The 24,057-nt window shown below is 34.7% G+C and overlaps 4 protein-coding genes across 5 annotated transcripts; 1 reads left to right on the top strand and 3 right to left on the bottom strand.

Annotated features, from left to right (window-relative positions):
• Window positions 1–57: 57 nt before the first annotated feature.
• On the bottom strand, window positions 58–1,224 carry LOC104101013 (hevamine-A). Its single transcript, XM_009608412.4, has one exon. It carries the CDS (start codon window positions 1,043–1,045, stop codon window positions 158–160), a length of 888 nt encoding a protein of 295 aa, XP_009606707.1. The 5' UTR covers window positions 1,046–1,224; the 3' UTR covers window positions 58–157.
• Window positions 1,225–3,102: 1,878 nt separating this feature from the next.
• On the bottom strand, window positions 3,103–11,567 carry LOC104101012 (protein CURVATURE THYLAKOID 1A, chloroplastic-like). 2 transcript variants are annotated; one of them, XM_070197217.1, is made up of 6 exons: window positions 11,124–11,433; window positions 5,355–5,441; window positions 4,560–4,684; window positions 4,337–4,444; window positions 4,080–4,151; window positions 3,103–3,477 (listed from the first exon to the last, which is right to left on the bottom strand). In XM_070197217.1, the coding sequence occupies exons 1-6, from the start codon at window positions 11,281–11,283 to the stop codon at window positions 3,412–3,414; spliced, it is 618 nt and encodes a 205-aa protein (XP_070053318.1). In that variant the 5' UTR covers window positions 11,284–11,433; the 3' UTR covers window positions 3,103–3,411. The 2 variants fall into 2 exon arrangements, with proteins under 2 accessions (XP_070053318.1, XP_070053319.1); XM_070197218.1 differs by lacking the exon at window positions 5,355–5,441 and having other exon boundaries at window positions 11,124–11,567.
• On the bottom strand, window positions 11,308–14,759 carry LOC104113269 (putative pentatricopeptide repeat-containing protein At3g49142). The gene has a single exon (XM_033660549.2). The coding sequence runs from the start codon at window positions 14,496–14,498 to the stop codon at window positions 12,465–12,467; it is 2,034 nt and encodes a 677-aa protein (XP_033516440.1). The 5' UTR covers window positions 14,499–14,759; the 3' UTR covers window positions 11,308–12,464.
• Window positions 14,760–19,631: 4,872 nt separating this feature from the next.
• On the top strand, window positions 19,632–23,204 carry LOC104113268 (probable linoleate 9S-lipoxygenase 5). The gene is made up of 9 exons (XM_009623384.4): window positions 19,632–19,931; window positions 20,115–20,395; window positions 20,485–20,725; window positions 20,819–21,076; window positions 21,165–21,250; window positions 21,344–21,451; window positions 21,535–21,839; window positions 21,921–22,184; window positions 22,270–23,204. Exons 1-9 carry the CDS (start codon window positions 19,760–19,762, stop codon window positions 23,021–23,023), a joined length of 2,469 nt encoding a protein of 822 aa, XP_009621679.1. The 5' UTR covers window positions 19,632–19,759; the 3' UTR covers window positions 23,024–23,204.
• The last annotated feature ends 853 nt before the right edge of the window (window positions 23,205–24,057 follow it).

Genomic DNA, 24,057 nt, shown 5'->3' with positions numbered 1-24,057 from the left:
GGTGCGTGTGAGAAAATTCTGAAAAGAAAAGAAGAAAAAGGAATACAGACACCATGATTTCAGCAAGGTAGAAAAATCCAAAATGTTTTTTTTCATAAACAAATGCTTAATTCATAGCCTTTCGGCTTTAATTATTTCTAAATTACCCACAACATTTTCACACACTTTTCAGAATTGAAGCACTATATCCAGTTTGTTCGTCCCAAAATTTTGACCACAACATAACACCACCATACTTGCGCGACTTCTTAATCATCGGAAGAATTTCGCCGGTCAACACATCCGCCGGAATAAACCCACTTCCGGCAGCTTGTGGTGCCGCCGGAAGCCCTAAAAATATCCTTCTAGCATTCACCGACGAAGTCCACCGAATCCAAGAATTTTTTAGATTATCAGTATTATTAGGAGTATACTGACAAGGAGGATTATTGTAAAATTGAATCCAAACAAAGTCAAAAAGCCCTGTATTTAAAGCAGTACCAAGCAACCTATCTGGAAACGGGCATTGTGGAGCTGCTGTTAAGTACACTTTTCTTCCAATTCTACCATAAGCTTTCAAGTATTTAGCTAAATCTTCATAAAAAAGAGATGATCCAAGCTCAATATCGAAGTCAATTCCGTCAACAACAGCATTTCCTAAAGGCCTAAAAGAGGAACGTCCACCCAAAAATGAGTTCCATAAATAACGTGCAACATTTTTGGCGTCTTTTTTGGAAGCTAAAGAGTAATTTCCAACGCCACCACCTATAGACAACATTACTTTGACACCTAATTTTTGACAGTGTTTGATTTCTGGGCCAACGACTGTGCATCCATTAACGGCAGGATTGCAGTGACCGGCAAGATTGAGTTCTGGGGTTTGACCATTGCCGAATTTGTTAAGGAAGGCTAAGTTGACATATGAATATCTACCTGAGGCACAGGTTTCGTTTAAGGTCGCTTCGTTTCCGTTTTGGCCCCAGTAAATGGATATGCCACTAGCAATTGAGGTCTGGACAATAGCTAAGAATAAGACAGAAGAAAGAAATTGATGTTTGGTGGCCATTTTGGATAGAGTATATGGTAATTCAATATTGGTTATATGATGGAGACTATTAATAGAAGGGAAACGGGGAGATTTTGGGAAATTGAGACAGTGATATTAAGGAGATTTTCTTGTTTAAAATAGTACCACTCTCTCGCATTATGTGGATTTCTTAGAATATTTTGACCAGAAGGCAGCTGAATTATGGGAGTCAGGGAAGGAAGAGGTCAAACATCTACTGCCTTTTTGGACATCAAAATATCTCCACTCTCTTGCATTTTGTTTATTTTAGTCTGTATTTATTCTCTTTCCAAAATCTTTTGAAAAAGAAGGGGGTCCGTAAATAGTAAGGATCTGTAAATGGGAGTACATTAATACTAAGGGAGGAATTGAGGAAAGATTGACTGAGGGGGTGACCTTTAGTGAAAGCAGAACCTGTACCCAAGTGATGTAAGATGCAGTCACAACTATTATATTGAAACTTCAAATTTCTTTTCTTAGTGTAAAATCTCCACTCTCTTTTATTAATGAGAATTGGTAAGTCCTATACTTACTACGTATGTTTTGACATTTATATCCCCTTTTTTTCTCATGATTATCACTTGGGTTGAGTCAAGCGCCTACGAGGCAATTCAAACAGAATTGATCTGTTTCACAATTCAAAAGTCTAAAAAATGCAAGTAGGTTCACAATTTGCAGTTTTATTGGACCTTCCACCAAGTTTAACAGGTCAATAATCAATAGTCCTGTGTGGGTGCAACGCTGACTCCTATTTGCAAGTTGCAACCACACAAAAGCTATTTCGCAGAATCAATCCATTTTTAACCTTAATAGTTGTTTAAGGTTTGTATTTTAAAAAGCTTTTTACTGCTTTATGATTTTCCTTATTATTCGCCCCTTTCCGATAGACATAAAAACCAGGATTGGCTAAATAATCCTGTCTTAAATAAGAAGTTGTTACGTTTGGATCAAGGAAAGACGTGCTACTGATAATGAGCCTTATGGCAAGCTGCTACACTTCCAACTACTTGATGATTGAGTTGACCAAAGAATACATTTTTTTTTAAATGTAAAAATACGTTCACAGATGCTTAGTTGTCCTCTACACGAACTTATCCATGAGTTGACCAAAAAAAAAAACATACTCCATTGTTTTTGCAAAGTCAATTCATGCTACATTTAGTAGTTAGATGAAGAATGCAAGGTCTTATTGTCTTCTAATCCAAGAAGCCTTACGGAGATGAGTAAATGACATAATATGTACATGATGTTTATATCGGGTTATTCACGAGCAGCGAAGGACCTATGCTTGGACAAGTGGGGTCACTGAATCCTGTTAACTTCAACAAAAGTTCTGAATATATAAGTGTATATATGTTGAGAACAATCATATATTTTGCTTGGAACCTTTAAGATCAAAAGTCCGATGGGGCACTGGTTGAGCAGTTCGCTCATGTTCCCCGCCACCTTCAAATCCTACTTATGAGTCTGCTTCTACTTATGAGTTTGGCAGAATCCAATATTTTGATTCTTAGTTTCGGAGTTTAACCCTATAAATATTAAAAACAAACACAAAATAGAGTTGGATATAGTTTTTAGAACCCACAATGTTTAAATTATGGATTTTCTGTTGTCTCGTGCAGAAACCTATACACTACACTGATTTTTAGAAATTATAGTAACCTTCAGTTGAACAAAACAGATCCACGAATCTCCAATCATTTCTTGTTACTAGCACAGAAGGTGCAATTTTCATGCAATTAAATCTTATCTTCTGACAGTGTGTGTGTGTGTGTCCCAAGCTGATCAAAATTATTAGTTCAGAATCCCTGTTCATTAAACTATGCACCAATTTGTTTACTCCTGTTTTACACATAATCGTAGGCAATACTTCAGATCTATTCATGTCATGTTAACGAATGCAGTGGAGGTGTGAGCTCACAATATACTTTGTACCATTAACACCTTTAACATTTTTGGAACTTGGCCATTTCTACTCATTTAGTTTTGTAAGAGAATGCAAAGCTCTAGCTCTTCTTGAAGCAAGCATTCACAAAACGATAAAAGAAACATATCTGTTCTGTCAAATGGTTCTCTTCACTTTTTAAGGAAGGATAAATAGCACAAACAACTAGATTAATTAGTTTCTAAAATTTTCTGGATGTCTCTATTCAGCGCAATGTCCTTTCTTTCACTAGACTATCTACACAAATTCTGCATTGGGGGAAGAGGGATTACATGAGGTAGCTGACTAGTTTGTGATGTACAAAGGTCTTCATACAAGACAAGAATATACAAGAATAATTGATGAATAGAGAAGAAAGCATTGTAGCTGAAGCTTATTTGTTCAGATGTTCTCTGACCAGCAGTGCGGAAACTGACTTCTGCTATTCCTCCCCAGTAATCTTTTTCTTAAGAGCTTGAATATTACTTCCCAGTTCATCCCTTCCAGACTGAAAACAGAAATCCAAATTAGTGTTAGCCATGTGCACTATCTACCCTCAGCAATGATTATACACTGACAGGGAAAAATACTAGTAATAAGATACTGTATTCAGCATGTTATTTCAATCCGAAACGATTAGGCTCTTGCACTACAGATGTAGATTTGTGGCTTACCAGACTAACTTGAAACAGGATTTCCTAGGTTATTTGGCATGTTGAGGGTCTCTGATGTCTGGAGGTGAATTTAGTAACTAACTAATGTAACTAAAACATACTAAAACTTAACGAAAACCTCCCCTCAAACTTGGATTAATTAACAGCTTCTGTCACTTTAACCTGTAAATTGCCTCAGCTGACATAGGAAAATTTGCACAATTGCTCTACATGTACTGAAGTGATAGTTTTAGGAAAGAAGTGAATGAAAAACAATAACTCGTTTGAAATATCACTAGAGCAATGTGAAACTGAATGGTCTAGAAAATTATTCCTGCAAGATTGACCTGAAATTTCTTAGCAAAAGTGCATGCTATTCTAGCCTATGTCTATACCCAACTGAGAATAGAGATTAATTGCAAGAAATGATCTGCATCTATTTCATGTAAGATCATACCTTAAAGAGAAGATATGTGTAGACGAACCAACCAAAGTATCCAAAGCCGACCAACTCCAAAAACTTGGGTAACTGGTTTAAAAAAGTTAAAACGTGAGAGAGATTCACTTGGGTTCAAGAATCACAAGAAAGCAGAAATTGTGATAACCCCAAAAACACAAGGCTAAGTAAGACTAGTCACAATGTATTGTTAGTAGTATTGGCACCCTATATTTTGCTAAAGAACTGGAAAAGACTAGTCCAATTAGATTACTTACCATGGGAATGGAGTCTAATGCATCGATAAGTATTGAAGAAAACCAAAGACCAAGGACGGCTGAACCTCCATAAAGAAAGACAGTAGGTTTCTTTTCGAGTTCGTCCCACTATAAGAAAGTTGCAAACATAGTTGGATTTCAGCAAACGAAAAAGATGAGCCAGTTCTGAAGCATAGAGAATGAACTCTGAAGTAGTACTCATAAAATAAGTGCGGAGTCTTACCTTGTCTTTTACATTGGAAAATACCTTTCTGATACGAGCTAAAGATTCAGAATTTTCTTCCTCTTCAGAAGAAGCCCTGATCTTGAAGATGGGAAATCTCTTGGAATCTATGTGATGTCGAAAGCCTGAAAACTTTTACAGCTTAGACCAAAGAACTCTGGCTTGATAAAAGACAAGTTCCAATAGTCTCCTAGAATGAAAAATTCAGAAACTAAAATCTTTTGTCTTCCCTATTTGAAACTATAAAAAGACTTCTTCACTTGGAACATAAACGGAGTTGAGACCAGTAAGGCCTTTCTATAGTACTAAATTAAGGTGCCAAGATCCTTGAAGCCGTATGCTCTCTTCTCCGGGGCAACAAACTTTACTTGTATTTAATCCACTCCTTGTATGGTAACTTTGCAGTACGTGTTAAATTTGTATTCCATTTGATCAACTTTTGTTTTCCTTAATAAAGGACCACTGGCATAGTCATACTTTCGTTATTTAAAAAAAAAAAGAAGTTTGAAGTTTAAAACCTTAGATAAAGATGGACTTCTATTTTCCCTTGAAAAGTTAAATTCTGATAGTTTCTAATAGCAAATTATCACAAGGAAGATATCTCTCTGTCATTAAACTATAGACATCTCGTAGGTCATTTTCCTCTTCTGGGTACTTAACAGGCCGATTGAGACCCATATTTGTAGGATTGCGTAGAGGTGTTCATAACACACAGCGGAAGACAATAACAATCCTAGGCAGAACTTTTCGTGTTTAAAAATTATTTACATGTCAAAGATCGGATCTAAGACGTACCTGGTGAAGAGAGTCTTGTTTTAAATTTTTTCGATAGTGCGAAAACTTTATGCCTATCCACACCGAGACTGATCCTTGCTATCAACTCTTTGATCAATGAAATCCCGTGAACAAATTGAATGAAAATATTGTGTTGAAATTTTTCTCAAAAATCTCAACTCAAAGGTAGAAGAACAAGAAATAATTTTCTTATACTAGTATTTTCTATCTTGGCTTTGTATTGTACTATTACTTTCTCAAAGCAATTTTCTTCTCAATAATAACTCTATTGGTATTTACGTGACTTTAAAATATGTATAAGATCTATATCTTCATCATTCTTAATTACGACACACACACACACACACACACATATATATATATATATATATATATATATATATATATATATATATATATATATATATATACACACATAATTTTCATTGGAAAATACAAATCATATGCCTCATGGTAAATATTTAAAAAACAGGTAACTCATTTATGCAATTCAATTTTAAATTGAATTTTACAACTTAGTCAACATTTTAAAATAAAAACATGTAACTCATTTATGGAATTCAATTCTAAATTGAATTCTACAACTTAGTCAACATTTTAAAATAAAAACATGTAACTCATTTATGGAATTCAATTCTAAATTGAATTCTACAACATAGTCAACATTTTAAAATAAAAGCATGTAACTCATTTCTGTTCATATACACAAATATTAATTATAATTATACACAAATATATATCAACCAAGAGATGTAACTTAATTTTCTTATTTAAAATAGAAAACTTCAACTTGTCCACAATATTAATTATATCCTCTGTGCTAACAAAGAATATAATAATATTTCATTTGGACTAATAACTAAATTTATTTGACTAATTAAATTCTTTAATTTAATTATCAAATAATAAAGTAATTAATCCTTTAGCAAAGATCAGAACACTCGTTAGTGTGCGACCTCATAGGTTCAATACTAAGCCGGTAGTAAATTGATCACATCAATATACTAATCAAGGGCGGCGTCTAGCAACACTCCTTAACGACCGGATAGCATGAAGTATACAATTTACTCTCAAGAACTTGTAAAAGAATAATGTATTAATTTCTTCTGTCCTTATAGCTCTGGGTCACTCTAGGATATGGTTCAACTGTCAATCCTAATAGGCGGCCGACTATGTGTTTATGTCAAAAATAATCGACCATTGAATGACCTAAGAAACTCTTTTCTTCTTTCATTCAATTACCCTGGCCAAGGTCTTAATTTGGTCGGTTATAATTTATGACAACATGGAGCTTAAAACTCATTACCAAGAGTTGACAGATTCCATCTTGATCAATCACTAATTCTACAAGTATTTAATCGTACCCAATATCCTTTCAACTATCGCCCTAGGGCCATAGGTGTCTAGTATCAAAGCACAATAAATAACTTGTCAATTACTATGATGATATCAGGTCAAAGGAAACTCTTACATCACATTCTTCAAGAGAATATCCTATTGACAGTTTATGGTAATTCTAACCATTAGGAATTATCCAATGAATCAGTTCAATGATCATATCTCTATATGCATCATCTATTTATGTTATTTAATTAATGAGATCAACTAATCATTATCTCATAAAGACGATCACATAAATATTGATCTAACCGGATTACTAATGTCCAAATTAATAATCCTACGATCAAGAACAAAATTTAGGTTAAATTGTAAGAGACTTTACTCTCATTATCATGATTCCATCATGATGACAAATCTCAAAATTTAATCAAGGATCTTATTAAATTAATCAAGCAATTAATAATAATTATGATAAATGAATATCAAATGCCATATATTTTTATATCAAATAACATTCACAAAAATATATTCAAATCATCAAATATGAGATTGGATCTAGGGCATATTTAATATATCCCTAACAATCTCTCACTTGCACTAGAGCCAATCGCTCTTGTATTTCATTCCCAATTTTCACTTGTGCTTGTCAAACTCCTTTGCTCCAAGAGCTTTGGTGAATGGGTCTGCAACATTTTCCTTTACATCTTTGAATCTCAACGTCTCCACGTTCAATTATCTCTCTTATCAAGTGATACCTTCGCAGAACGTGTTTGGATTTTTGGTGTGATCTTGATTCTTTTGCTTGAGGAATGGCTCAGTATTGTTACACAATAATGGAACTGCATCTTCTATTGAAGGAACCACACCAAGTTCAGTTAAGAACTTTTTCATCCATACAGCTTCCTTAGCAGCTTCACTAGCTGCTATATATATTCTGTTTCAGTCACTGAATCAACTACTGTAGCTTGTTTAAAACTTTTCCAACTCACTGCACCACCATTTAAAGTGAATACATAACCAGAAATAGATTTGCTATCATCTCTATCTGAAGAGAAACTTGCATTAGTATAACATTAAAGTTTCAACTCAGAATCTCTATAAATGAGGAATTGGTCTTTAGTCCTTCTTAAGTACTTAAGAATGGTCTTCACCACCTTCAAATGTTCCTCACCAGGATTTGCCAGATATCGGCTAGTCACTCCAAGTGCATAAGCCACATCAGGACGTGTACATATCATGGTATACATGATAGCTCCCACTGCACTAGCGTATGGTATCCTACTCATGCTTTCTCTCTCTTCAGGTGTTTTAGGACAATCCTCCCTACTGAGAGTAATTCCAGTGCCTATCAGTAGATAGCCTCTTTTGGAATTATCCATGTTATACCTTTTCAAAATGGTATCAATGTACAAAGACTGGGAAAGTCCAAGTAGCTTCCTCGATCTATCTCTATAGACCTCTATTCCTAATATATAAGTTGCTTCTCCCAAGACTTTCATGGAGAACTGTTCAGATAGCCAAATCTTGGTACTTTGCAATGTCGGTATGTCATTTCCTATGAGCAATATATCATCAACATACAGTACTAAGAATAAAATTATGCTCTCACTAACCTTTTTGTACACACAAGGTTCTTCTTCGAATCTAACAAAATTGAACTTTTCAAATGTCTTGTTAAAGCGAATATTCCAACTTCTAGAAGCTTGCTTTAGTCCAATAAAGGTTCTTCAACTTGTGTCTCATGATATTAATTTTGTGTTGATTCATTAGTTTCTTGAACTTCATCAAGTTCTATTTCTCCACTATAATTTCCTTCCAAAAGAAATTTCCTTTCCAAAAAGGTTGCTCCTCTAGCCACAAACACTTTATGGTCAGAAGGGTGATAGAAATAATATCCCATTGTTTCTTTGGGATACCCAATGAACCTACACTTATCAAATCTTGAGTCAAGTTTATCAGACTGTAGTCTCTTAACATAAGCTGGACAACCCCAAACTTTAATGTGTTTAAGGTTAGGCTTACGTCATTTCCATATCTCATATGGTGTTGTAGAGACTAACTTAGCGGGAACTTTATTAAGTAAGTATGTTGCTGCTTCCAAAGCATATCCCCATAAATTTATTGGAAGATCAGTGAACCTCATCACAGATCTCACCATATCTAATTAAGGTTCGATTTCTCCTTCAGACACACCATTGTGTTGTGGTGTTCCTGGAGGTGTCCACTGTGAGAGAATCCCATTCTCTTTGAGATACCTAGTAAAATCTTTATTAAGATATTCTCCACCTCTATCAGACCTTAGTACTTTGATACTTTGACCAGTCTGTTTCTCAACTTTACTACGGAACCTTTTGAACATTTCAAAAGATTCAGATTTGTGTTTCATAAGATACACAAATTCATATCTTGACATATCATCGGTGAAGGTGATGAAATAAGAATATCCACCTCTAGCTTGAATTTTCATGGGCCCACAAACATCTGTATGAATTAGTCCCAATAATTCAGATGCTTTTATTTTAAAATGTTTGACTATTTTGTAGAATTCAATTTAGAATTGAATTCCATAAATGAATTACATGTTTTTATTTTAAAATGTTGACTAAGTTGGAGAAATTCCTACATGTTTTTTAAATATTTACCATGAGGCATATGATTTGTATTTTTCAATGGAAATTATGTATATATATATATATATATGTGTGTGTGTGTGTGTGTGTGTGTGTGTCCTAATCAATGATGAATATATATATATATATATATATATATATATATATATGTGTATGTGTGTGTGTGAGAGAGAGAGTCCTAATCAAGAATGATGAAGATATAGATCGTATACGTATTGTAAAGTCATGTAAAAACCAAGAGATGTAATTTGATTTTCTTATTTAAAATAGAAAACTTCAACTTGTCCACAATATTAATTATATCCTCTGTGCTAACAAAGAATATAATAATATTTCATTTGGACTAATAACTAAATTTATTTGACTAATTAAATTTTTTAATTTAATTATCAAATAATAAAGTAATTAATCCTTTAGCAAAGATCAGAACACTCGTTAGTGTGCGACCTCATAGGTTCAATACTAAGCCGGTAGTAAATTGATCACATCAATATACTAATCAAGGGTGGCGTCTAGCAACACTCCTTAACGACCGGATAGCATGAAGTATACAATTTACTCTCAAGAACTTGTATAAGAATAATGTATTAATTCCTTCTGTCCTTATAGCTCTGGGTCACCCTAGGATATGGTTCAACTGTCAATCTTAATAGGCGGCCGACTATGTGTTCATGTCAAAAATAATCGACCATTGAATGACCTAAGAAACTATTTTCTTCTTTTATTCAATCACCCTGGCCAAGGTCTTAATTTGGTCAGTTATAATTTATGACAACATGGAGCTTAAACTCATTATCAAGAGTTGACAGATTCCATCTTGATCAATCACTAGTATGATCAATATCCTTTCAACTATTGCCCTAGGGCCATAGGTGTCTAGTATCAAAACACAATAAATAACTTGTCAATTACTATGATGATATCAGGTCAAAGGAAACTTTTACATCACATTCTTCAAGAGAATATCCTATTGACAGTTTATGGTAATTCTAACCATTAGGAATTATCCAATGAATCGGTTCAATGATCATATCTCTATATGCATCATCTATTTATGTTATTTAATTAATGAGATCAACTAATCATTATCTCATAAAGACGATCACATAAATATTGATTTAACCGGATTACTAATGTCCAAATTAATAATCCTACGATCAAGAACAAAATTTAGGTTAAATTGTAAGAGACTTTACTCTCATTATCATGATTCCATCATGATGACAAATCTCAAAATTTAATCAAGGACCTTATTAAATTAATCAAGTAATTAATAATAATTATGATAAATGAATATCAAATGCCATATATTTTTATATCAAATATCATTCACAAAAATATATTCAAATCATCAAATATGAGATTGGGTCTAGGGTATATTTAATATATCCCTAACAATATTATCTTTAAGCTTAGCAAAATGATACGAACTCTCAGAGAAAAAAGTCAGTTTTCGGCAATTCCATGTCGATCTAAACCCTAAAACTCATACCATCTTTTTATACTGATCACTTCATTTTTAGTCTTTTTCGTTTGTGCATTTTTCTTCTTCTTATGCCTTGTGTAGGTCAACAGTCAACCAAAATGCTCTCTATTCTTCTTCATTAATTATAGAGTTAAGCTAATAAAGAGAATATTTTGTCTCAATCAGTCAAAACTGCCTCAATTAAATTTTTAGCCAACATTAGCCGCTTTATACTTCATAAAATAGATACACCAAAACGGCAAACCACGGCTATATATCTGGGATTTGGGAATCGTAGAAGAAAGAAGACAGATGTATTAAGAGAAATTATACCTGATGGCGGCCTAAGAGACGATGAAAACGACGAAGGAGCAGCTTGGGGAGAAAGATGAAGTAGAGAAGGGGCATTGGAATGACGCAACCTCATGGAGGAATGTGGAAGTGACATGATCCTTTCCATTGAAGGAGATGAAACAGAAGAAGCTGTAGCCATTTTTGCTGTATAATTCTTCTCTCTAAATTCCTTTTCCTATATCAAATATGGAGTTCACACCAGCTATCCTTTTGACTTTTTTAATTTGTTGTTGTTCTAATCAGCTTACCCATACCTTATTTATTTCACTAGATAAATGTATAAGTAATAAATAACTCTAGCCTATATACTTTTATCATATCATATTTATAGAATCAGCCCAATAAGTTAACTAGTTGGCTTCTCTTTTCAAAGGTACCTTCCTCCCTCTTTTGTATATGAGTACAAAATGTAGATGAAGTGCTGTCACAAACTCCGGGAGGCAACTAGTCCCGTTTATTAAATAACATGTCCGTGTTTAAAACTTTAAATACTTACTCCAATATAGTTACTTCCATCTCTTTCCTACCCTAGTCTAAAGTTAGGTGAGCAAAGGTAGGTGAGAGGTATGATTAACAAACTGGAATAATTGAACCCCTCATAGTGGGTCACTCTTATTAATAAATTCATCACTAACACATGTTACATCTTTTAAGCACATTAATATATCTTTGTAAATAGTGAATCCTATAGCATACATCTGAATAGTACTTAAAATTTCTTGATACCTACCTAAAATCACTTTTTTTAATAAAGCAGAAGACATAATTACTCCAAGAAATTACTAGTATCTTATTAGATGGATACTGCACTCTTAAGGAAATTCGAATTCAAATTTAACTGTAGCCTGCTGATTGTGCTTACTGGCACATTATTGCATCTGTTAAATCGATTAGCAATACCAGCATGAAACTGAAGACGGTATATTTTCTCACAGATACAATAGGCTTCTATTTGCTGATGAAAAGTTTTACAGCTCCTGACGTGGTGCAATTGAGCTATTTAACTATTTCTCTCACGTTGAAGTTAAGATGAATAAAGTTTAATAGTTAATGTATTGAATCTGGAAAGAGGCCTCTATTACGGTGAGCAACTTAGGTCCAAAATTTCCCTTCAACTACTCGTGGCGTCTGCCATCTGTGCCCACTAACTCTTCAGTCAATCTTTGTCAGATAGCAACAAGTGTGATCAGGCAATCAAAGAATTGTTGATTGCAAGACTGAAAAGAGTAATATACTAGCAAAATAAGGAGGATAAAACCTTTGCAGTCACCAAACATGAGCAACTGCAATAAGCATACACCTTTGGACCTCAAGGCAGAGTCACCAATAATCACTACATGAGCAAACTCCATTCTGAAAGTGATGATAGCGATTTGTATCCCTAACAATAATCAGACGTTGCGTGATCTTGGAAATAATCTTGGCAGCAATGTGGCAATCTCCACATACACGTAGGTTTTTAGTAATTCTAATGGGTGTATCTGGGGTGGTGTTCATAATTGCAAAGACAATGGCCAGTTTCTCACTATGAACTACAAGATGATTTTCTTTGTCTTCCTCCTCAACATCATGAAGGGCAGCATTTGTTTCTGGGACATATCCTTCCTCTTTCATCTTGCCTATTACTATGTCTAACTCTTCATAGATCTTCTTTGATTGTGGGTGAGACGTGTCCCCAGCAAGGAAGGTGTGCACCATGTTATTGATCTCAACATTACTGATACCGGGCATTTTCTTAATCCCTCTTCCCTTCATGATTGACCTAACAGTCGTTACATCTTCCCATCTTCCAGCCTTTGCATAAATATTTGATAGCAACACATAATAACCAGACTGCTTCGGGGACAATTCAAAAAGATTGTCTGCGGCTACAAGACCAATGTCCATATCATTGTACAACCGACAAGCACCCAAAAGAGCACCCCAGATTCTCTCATTAGCTTCCATAGGCATCTGCTTGACGTAATTGTAGGCCTCACTTATGCATCCGGCGCGCCCTTTTAAATCAACCATGCAGGCATAATGTTCTAACCTCGGAACAATCTTATACTTGTCTGTCATTAGCCTGTAATAGTACTCTCCTTCTTGTAGCAAGCCTGCATGGCTGCAAGCAGAAAGAACGGAAACAAAAGCAATAGAATCAGGTTGAAGACCAGACTCCAACATTTTTGAAAACAAAGCAACTCCATCCCGGCCTTGGCCACCCTTACCATAAGCAGATATCAAGGAAGTCCATGACACAACATCCCGAAACTTCATCCCCTCAAACATTTTCCTTGCCTCGGTCAAATATCCGCACCTGGCATACATATCAACTAAGGAGTTCTCAAGAGACAAATTTGGCCTAAGACCTTTTCTTTCAACAGATTCATGAATCCTCCTTCCCAATGATGCAGCTGAAAGGTCCCCACAAGCAGGAAGAATGCTAGCAAAAGTTATAGCATCAGGCTCTATCCCACAAGTTTCCATTTGGAGATAGAGCTCAACCGCCTCATTAGGCATAGAATTCTTGACATATACAGCTATCATCACATTCCATGGAACCGAATCCTTTTTATCAATATTCAAGAAAATGTCTTTTACGAACGAGACATTCTCAATGCTGGTATTGCTTACAGCAGGTAAAATGCTAGCCATGGTTCCCGCATTTGGTTTATGACCTAATAAGTTCATTTCCTTACAAACCTCTAATGCATCATCAAACATTCCATTTTGAGCATATCCAACAACCATTGAATTCCAAGAAACAACATCCCGTTTGGGCATTCCATTTAGAACCTGACGAGCCTCCACTAAACACCCACATTTCCCATACATAGCCACCAGGCAATTCCCAATAAATAGGTCAGAATCGAGACCCCTCTTGCTGACAGTACAGTGAATTTGCAGCCCCACCTTCAAATTATCAGAGCCAAAACAAGCTTTAAGAACACAGGGAAATGTAAAGTTATCAGGACTAACATCTCGTTTACACATATCTTTGTAAACAAAAATAGCATCTTGATAGAACCTGTTATTCGCATAGCTCCTGATCATGACATTATATACAACCACATTCCTGTCAGGTATTTTGTCAAACAGTTGGCGACTAATATTAGGTTGGCCGCAAGCTGCATAAGCTCGCATCAACTTGATGGCAAGAGACGTGTTGCAACATAGACCCGGATCGAAAATAATCTTGGAATGTAGTTTTTCCAGTGTTTTGATATCTGGGTGTGCGTCTAATATACGACTGGAAGTAACCTCGTCTAAATGGAAAGAGTTGCTCAGCTGGGGTTTTCTCACTGTTTGTATATACGAATTGGCGGTGGAACTATGGCGGCAAAGACGCATAGGGCTTGCAATTAGTGTCATGAAACAACAGCTTACGATTGAGTGACCAATAAACTTTCCTTTTCTCCCTCCATGAAGTGGAGAAATATTTAGGGAAATTTTGAAAGAAGAAACAATTTTATACTCGATTCACATGCATTCCATTTCGTGAATAGAGTTCCGTTGGAGTACTCTAAAAATTGATAAGAGTTCCCCCTACTTTGTTTTAGTTACGAGTGTTTTAGCTTCACCAGTACTGGAAATGAAATTAGAAGGAACTCAAATTTCTTTTCTCAAAACTAATTTAGATGTTAAAAAGATTAAATTTTTTTACAACAGGGTGTAACACTTTGCGTCGAAAAATATTTATACGTTATGGACTTATGGTCAAACACATTAGTTACTGGTAATTCGCACCAAATGCTTATATCCAGTCAAATCCACATATCTTTTATCTAAAAAATTACTATTATTTTACTATGATTAGGTGATATGTATTCTTACTCTAATTTTTAGTTAACTAAGATTAAAATGATTGATTGCATATAAACAACGGGTGCGAGTAAGCAGGGGCGGATCCACCCTTTAGGGTGGGGTGGTACACTCGTTAGATTAGTAAAATTATCATATATTTATGTAAAAATTTTCTTAAATTAGGTTAAATATTTTATCTTGCCACCCCCCAATCGCAAACTAGACAAATGTGTCATGGCTGGTAGACCTTTGTGAAAGCGTTTCTCGTGTGCAAAATTCGAGTTCGAATTTATTTGAACATTGTCTTACTTTCCTTTTTCGTTGTACTTTTTATTTTCTTTGTCCCATTCATTTTTCTTTTTGGCTACCTCCCAATTTTCTATTTGTCGTTTATTATTTTTTATATGTTTTTTCTCTATTCTATTATTTTATCTCTGATCTTTAGCAAAGACACTCAAAAAAAACAGCCTCCTATATTTAAAATACCGTAAAATAAAAATTTCTCTTAATTCAAATCTTTTTATTTATTTTTTTCAAAATCAAAAAACTTGGTTCTTGATAGAAATTTTGGATTGAGATCAAATTTAATTTTTATAATTTATTTTTTTATTATAACATAAAAATTTGTGTTATTCTATGATTATTAAATACAATTTAACTGTCTTTACTATTAAATTATGATGAATATTTCGCAAGTATTGCTTAGAAAAATATGAGATTTTTTATTTTAATTTTCGGGATCTTGTATTTATCTAATTCTGCATTTACTTATGGTGTATAATTTATCTATTGAAGATATTTTCTTATTTTTCTTATTCTGATTAGTGGAATTCCCTTATTAAAGATGTTATTTTACTTGTGCAAATTTACTTTTAGCATACAAAAAAAGATGCAGTTCCCTAGTAAAAAAATATTGATTTTACTTGTATTGTTAATAATAAAGGTGTGATTCCTTCTTTAAAATGCTAATTATATTTTTTTCTTGATGTCTGAGATGTAATTTTTGTACAACAACAACAATATACCCGGTGAAATTTCACAAGTATATTCTGGGAAAGAGATGTAATTTTCTAATTTTAAATAAAAAATACCTATTAATTGCCTGAATAAACTAAAAAATAAATAAATCGGACAAACGTTCTGAACAAACTCTATATTAGTTATTTTAAGGTGTACATTAAAGAAAATTGTGGCACTCGCCACCTTCAAATCATAGATTCGCCTCTGCGAGTAAGTATTTATCTTAGTTACTTCAGTTTGAAAATATACAATAACGATTATTTTTTCCCTTCTTGTTTGCAAGAAAAAAAAAAGTAACTGAACTAAACAGTAAACAGGAGGCATAGTAGCAGAAATAATATTTTGGGTTGCAGTGAGTATCTCTCTGCTCTCTCTTCTCTTTGCTAAAAAATGGTTTTCTTTTTCTAACACCCATTACTACTAGTACCTAAAACAAATAAGTTAAAGAAACTCTTGTTATCTTATTTTCCCTCTTTCACTGAAAAGTTTTCACTTCCTTTGGTTGGCTAGTTGAAAAGCACGTGAGTTTATTGTAAACTTAAAATCTTTAGTGCATAAAATATAAATCCAGGATATCGAACATGTCCCCTCGCTTTCGTTACTGATGGCAGGCTAGAATCTCGTATTTTAGCCGTAGTATTGCACTCAAATTATTGTATTTTACTTGTGTTTGAGCTTGAATATTAGTGTATTGCACTTATTGTGTGTTTTATGTCTTGTAGGAATTGATTTCAAGTTAAAATGATATTCGGAAGCTAAATCAAACAAGTTGGAGCTTTGAAGTCTGAGCAAAAGTCCAAGGAATTAAGTCAGGATCACGTTCGGGAGTCGAGGATCAAGTCTGGATATTAAAAAATGAGAAAACGAATTCACTATGAGAAAATTGCACTACCGCCCCCCGAGCCTCATAGCGCTAGTGCAATTTTCCTGCAAAGTGAAAAAAACTCAATTTCTGGCCAAATTTACACAGCTGCGCGCATGGGGGCGGTGCGAGGCGTTGCGCGGCAGTGCAAAAAGTGGCTAGAAATGATTTTTTGGCACGTTCTGGAATTCCATACATGCGCGCCGCATGGAGCGGCGCGGGACACGGCGCGGTAGCACAAAAATGTTAGAGTGACTTCTCATTTCTGCTAAAAAGGGTAATTTCGTCCGGGGTTTGTTATAGGGGCGGCTTAAATACACCAAAACACCATTTTAGATGGACTTTTGACACATTTTTGACCTAAGGAGGCTTGGGAAGAACACAAGCACAAGGATTTCATCATTCCTTCCTCACTCAAGATCCGGGTTTAGATTGAATTTATGTTTTCCTATACTTTAGTTATATTTGTGAAGAACTTCTCCATGTCTACCTTTTGGGTTTTGATGGATCTGGTGTATTGATGATTGTTTGTGGATTATAACTCTATTTTTATGTATTTGAATCGTTTTGGAAGATTTAATTGTTGCATTTATATTCACTAGTTCATGTAATCGAGAGAGGCATAACTTGTGATATTTTTGCATTATATTGTTGGTTGAGTTCATAAATTCTTCTAAATAATCAAAGGAGGCTAGTTGAATTATTGATTAAACCTAGTTAGTAAAATAATCGAAGGAGGTTTTCCTAAAGACTACCTTAAGCCTATTGGGCCACACACGTAGGAAAATCTAACATTTACTACTTCTTGGTAAGATCACATGTTACAATGAAATATACTTGTAGGTGTGAGTGTATTTATATATAATTTCTTCGACATGGCGGAACATCATATGGCTAACCAAACAAACTGTTGATACTTATATCTCTTGTAAGGCAATGTCTGCGAATATGGCTTTTCCACCGCATAAAAGGAAACCAGTGATCTTGCTAGCAGTTGTATTAAGTTGGCTGTCACTTTGAGATAATTATAAGATATTTGTACAAAAAGATAAGTACAAAATATAGTACTACTAGTACGTATTACTTACAAGTCCCTGCAGTAGCATATGAAGAAGGAATTTAATCAATATTCAAGTTGAACATTCCCAATCCAAATTCCCATTCTTCAAGATAATAAAGAGCATAACTCATTTATAGCCACTCGGGCCAAACTTAAAACATCGAGTAGCCAAAAATTATAATATATATTTTATAACCCAAAAATAATTCAGCGGCTAGCCACCGAAATTGACAAACTGGAGTTTGTCGGAATGGACAGCTGCCTACCGATATTGACAAACAGAGGATTTAACTATGTCCTTTCTCCTTCCCCTGTTTTCTCATCAGTTGGAGTAAGGAAAATTTATAAGAAAAAATATGTTTTTCTTCAACAAATTCCCTATTTTTTCCCAAAAATTTCAAATATCCCACAAAATAAGAATGATCAACAAGATGATCAGAGCATAAGGGGGTGGAAGACGTAGTTTTATTTGAGGATTATAAAGATGTTTGCTTTATTGGTTAAAGGTAAAATCTTACAGAAAAATATCTTGGGGTTTTATGAATTTTCTGGTGAAATATTGAGACTTGATCTGCTTTTCAGTGAAACAAGTAGATGGGGAGTTCTGCTTTTCATAATTTTGCTCTCTTTATTTGTTTGTTTAACCGCGAAGCACGGTAATTAGCTAGAGGACACGTATAACCATTTACATTATTTTCCATTTGCAAGAATTATGGTTTTTAGTGTCAATAAATATACTCCCACTTAAAACATTGAAAGTATGAATTAAGGAGAATTACATCAATCACCAATGTTGCCAATTGGCAAATTTCATGAGGGACCAAATAATTATTTCCATTATTTTCTTGACAAGCTATATTCTTTTTTGGCTTACATGGTTTCATCAAATTAGAAAGAAAAGGAAATTTATGAAAAGAAGAATACAATTCTGGTTATAACTTTTAAATCCAGATATGCAGTTGGTCATTTGATTTTCCAATTATGTCTTGGTAAATAGTAATGTACAAGGCAGGAATGTAGTGGAAAGTATATATAAAATAGACTGTCACTATACAAAAAATATACAAAATAGACTATCACTGTACAATTTATATACAATAGACTGTCACTATACAAAAAATATACAAAAAATATACTAAATAGACTGTCACTATACAAAATATATATATAATAAACTGTCAATATACAAAATATATACTAAATAGACTGTCAATATATAATTTATATACAATATATTGTGACTATGCAAAATATACTGACACTATACAAAATATATATAAAATAGACTGTCACTATACAAAAAATATACAAAATAGACTGTCACTATATAAAGAATATACAAAATAGATATTTCCGGCTATTAGATGCAATAAGTTTGGACCGAAGGGTCATTTCGTGTAAGTGAGTAAAAATATGGGTTATTAAAATTTTGAGGGGCTATAGAAAATAATTTTCTCGATAATAAATGGAAAACTTTTCATTCGTGAGCATGAAGTACAAAGGGTCGCTAGTGCCACAAACCAGGTACATAAATTTACTACTACTCCACTAAAGTGTATATAGTACTATTATATAGTCAGTCGCACATGTAATGTAAACTAATATAAATGTCTGGTAATACACATTTACAGTCTTGGTAATTAAATTAAGTTCAAAGTAGTTGTGACTTGGAATTGAGGAGTCTTTTAAAATTCATGAAACACTCAAGTTCCAACACTTTCACATTTATGAAAGTGGATTGACTGGATTCCAATCGTCACATAAGACTAGCCAGTCTGCACCTATAAAATCACAGCACTTACTATTGTTTTCCAACAAGCCTCATCAGAAATCCTTGGTTAATCACTCCATTGCAATATTGGCTTATTGTACTTTACCAAAGTAATAATGGCATCCACTGACAAACGCGAAATCAAAATGATCAATGGCACTGTTCTTCTCATGAAAAAGACACCTTTGGACCTTGGTTCTTCTCAAGTATTAGCTCCACATGAAACTTACGAAATTCTTGGGCATAAGGTCATCCTGCAGCTTGTTAGTTCTGTACATGGAGATCAAGGTTTGAACTTTTTAAATACTTTTCAAAAAATTTCACTCCATTTCTCATGCTTCAGTTTAGTTACACTTTTGTATGTTTTCTATGGTACTATGCAGCTAGCATGTTAGTACTGTGGTTAAGTGTGAATATATGCATTTTCTTTTGAATGTGTGGATTAACAATCATATTTTTATATTGTTGAAGGAAAAGCTTTGAAAGGGAAACTTGGGAACCCTTCACATTTAAGAGATGAGAACAAATCAGGCAGCGAATCGAAGTTTTGTGTCACATTTGAGTGGGATCATGAAGTTCTTGGAGCTCCAGGTGCATTCATCATCAAGAATCTTAACACAAGTGAATTCTATCTCAAGTCACTCACTCTTGAAGCTAGTGATCCAAGTCAAGACACTGTGCAATTTGTCTGCAATTCTTGGGTTTATCCTGCTGAGAAATACAAGTCAGACCGCATTTTCTTTGTGAATCAGGTACGAGCAAAATGATTCAAATTTAGTGTTATAGATCACATCATTTACTCATTTTGCATCTGATAATTTCTTTTTATGATTTGCAACAGGCTTGGCTTCCGAGTGAAACTCCTGCAGCATTGCTTGTGTACAGAGAAGAAGAGTTGCTTAGTTTGAGAGGAAATGGAACTGGAAAGCTTCAAGAATGGGACAGGGTTTATGACTATGATTGTTACAATGATCTTGGAGATCCAGACAACGGTCCACTTTATGCCAGACCAGTCCTTGGGGGTTCTGTAGAGTATCCTTATCCACGAAGAGGAAGAACAGGACGAGCACCATCTAAGGCTGGTAAGTCTTTCAATAAAAGCATTTGCACTATTTTTATAACATCCATATTGATATGCACCCTTATTTTGGTTGTTTTTACACTTGGTTGGGCAGATCCTAACAGTGAAAGCCGGATTCCACAAATAGCTAGCTTTGCTATTTATGTCCCGAGGGATGAAAAGTTTTCGCCTTTAAAGATGACAGATGTCCTTAGTAATGCACAGAAAGCCATTGCGCAAGTCTTTGCTCCTCAGCTTGCTTCTTTAGGAAATCTCTCTCTCAATGAATTCAACAGCTTTGAAGATGTACTGAAAGTGTATGAACCTGGAACTCCAGGTTTTCTTAAGTATCCAACGCCACATGTTATTAGAGGTAATTTTCGATGAGACTTTCGGTTGACTCATTTTTGTAATTATTCAATTTTTGTTATGTTCTCTAAAATTTTAAGTTGGTGTAACAGAGGAGAAGTCGGCTTGGATGTCAGATGAAGAATTTGGAAGAGAGACATTAGCTGGATTGAACCCTGTGTGCATCACTGGCCTAAAAGTAAAAACTTTCAATTTTTTGTCTAATTCTTATATCTTCTCGTCTATTATCTGAGTAATGGAGTAGATGACATTCTTTGCATTTTTGGTACAGGAGTTCCCCCCGACAAGCAAACTGGATCCAAAAATATTTGGTGACCAAACAAGCAAAATAACCAGACAACAAATACAGAATCAGCTAGATGGAATGACCATTGAAGAGGTAAGTGACTAAACTGTTTATTGTTTCTTGCAATAGATTAATCTGGTCAGTGCTTACTCAAATGTATATTTACTTCTTCTTAGGCCATTGAGGTGAACCTACTTTTCATACTGAACTACCATGACATTGTGATGCCATATGCGAGGAAAGTTAACACATCGCATTCAAAGATTTATGCCTCAAGAACTGTGCTCTTTCTGCAAAAGGATGGTACTTTGAAGCCACTGGCCATTGAACTAAACTTGCCTCATCCAGATGGAGATCAACTTGGTGCTATTAGCAAAGTATTCACTCCAGCTGAAAATGGTGTTGAGGGTGCCTTATGGCAAATTGCAAAGGCATTTGTAGCAATTAATGATTCTGGAGTTCATCAGCTTCTTAGTCACTGGTACTTCAAACTAACTGAATTTCATGTAGTGTAGTCTGTTACTGAATATTTATTTGATCACACGTCTAATGTTTTTCACAGGTTACGTACTCATGCATCAGTTGAGCCTTTTGTGATTGCGGCAAATAGGCAGCTAAGCGTGCTCCATCCTGTCTATAAGCTTTTGCATCCTCACTTCCGAGATACTATGCATATCAATGCCTTGGCTCGACAGGCTGTACTTAATGCTGGTGGTATTGTTGAGAAGACTGTTTTCCCAGGACCATTGTCAATGGAGTTGACATCTATTTCTTACCGGGACTGGGTTTTCCCTGATCAAGCTCTACCTGCTGAACTTGTTAAGAGGTAAGTCACGACTTGTTGTCCTAGCTTACCTACTTTGTAATGATTTCCTAATGTAATACTGCTTTTTTGTATCGTTTTACATCAGAGGAGTGGCAGTCGAGGATCCTTCATCCAAACATGGTGTCCGCCTACTTATTGAAGACTATCCTTATGCTGTGGATGGACTTCAAATCTGGTCAGCAATCAAAAGTTGGGTACATGAATATATTAGTTTGTATTACAAATCAGATGACATGCTTCAGAAGGACACTGAACTCCAAGCCTGGTGGAAGGAACTTCGCGAAGTAGGACATGGTGACAAGAAAGATGAGCCCTGGTGGCCTAAAATGCAGACGCGCCAAGAACTGATCGACTCAGTGACTATCATTATCTGGATGGCATCTGCTCTTCATGCAGCTGTTAACTTTGGGCAGTATCCATATGGAGGCTATGCACCAAACCGCCCTGGTATGAGTCGAAGGCTTATTCCTGAGCCTGGAACCCCTGAGTATGAGGAATTGAAGTTGAACCCTGTAAAGGGATATCTGAAGACAATTACACCACAGTTCCATACTCTGATTGGAATATCTGCTCTTGAGGTTTTGTCAACACATACTTCAGATGAAATTTATCTTGGACAGAGAGATTCCGCTGAATGGACCAAGGACAAAGAAGCTCTTCTAGCTTTTGAAAGGTTTGGAAAGAAGCTGGCTCAAATTGAGGAAAATATTACAAAGATGAACAATGATAAGAAGTGGAGGAACAGGACTGGGCCAGTTAAGATGCCATACACATTGCTCTATCCGACAAGTGAACCTGGACTTACTGCCAAAGGAATTCCGAATAGTATCTCAATCTAAAGTTACTTGATAAATTGTTCTTGTGTTATCTGCACTGGTTTTAAGATAGGCTTCTAGGGTCTGTCTAGCTCTATCTTAGCTTTAAAATGTTAAACCAGCTCATGTTCTGGTTATATAATATTAATAATATGAGATATGATCTCTCTTCTTAGTTACATCTGTGAATTTATCAGTTTCCTTATTTTCCTTGTGAACTTGAATGTATTACCAACCCGAAGTTCAATTGCAAACCGAGGATGATATAAAGACTTTCTCATCTGTGATAAACTAAAACAACTCGGGGGGTTAAATTAAAAACAGGAATGATATGGAAAGAATACAATAAAGCTTTCATTGATTGTTAGCATCCCTGATACATATATACTTTATCCCATCTCCTTGTGTCTGTGTGTTATTGATAACTCAACTTCTTTAACTATTACACAGAATTTGGATAACATAAGTTCTTAACAATTATAGCAGTATATTGAGCACCATATTCAGTATTATCATAAAGGTAACCAATAAAGCTAATTAAAGAATGCAGTGTTCTTAGGCATAGAGAAAGAATTATAGATTTAATCCACAATGTACCTAGAGTTGTATATATCCCTTTGATTTTTCTAAGAATATCCAAATAATAGTTTATAATCTTTTACACATGCACGCCAACAACTTAGAATTGTACAGTGAAACTGTCAAGGCAAGCTTTACATATTGAACCTAGCTAACAGTATATACCTTTGATATTTTGATGGAATGCCCCTTAATTCAATTGGAACTAACTCCTTATTGTGCAACCTAAGCTCAGGGGCGGCCCAACCTCATCGGAGGCCTAAAGCAAAATCTTAATAAGAGGCTTTAATATATATATATATAAATATATATATAAAATTTAATGAACATCGTTTTTAAAAAAATTAGACAAGTGAGGATGTGGAATTAAAAAAAATGAGAACTTAGTTTTATAAAATACAGAAAATTAAATGAATTTAACGTTGATTACATCACAACTGAAATGGGAGAACCCAGAAAACATAAGTGACTCCTTTATT

This window comes from Nicotiana tomentosiformis, chromosome 3 (assembly GCF_000390325.3).
Source record: "Nicotiana tomentosiformis chromosome 3, ASM39032v3, whole genome shotgun sequence".
Classification (NCBI taxonomy): Eukaryota; Viridiplantae; Streptophyta; class Magnoliopsida; order Solanales; family Solanaceae; genus Nicotiana; species Nicotiana tomentosiformis.
This window is presented reverse-complemented; position numbering and strand designations above follow the sequence as displayed.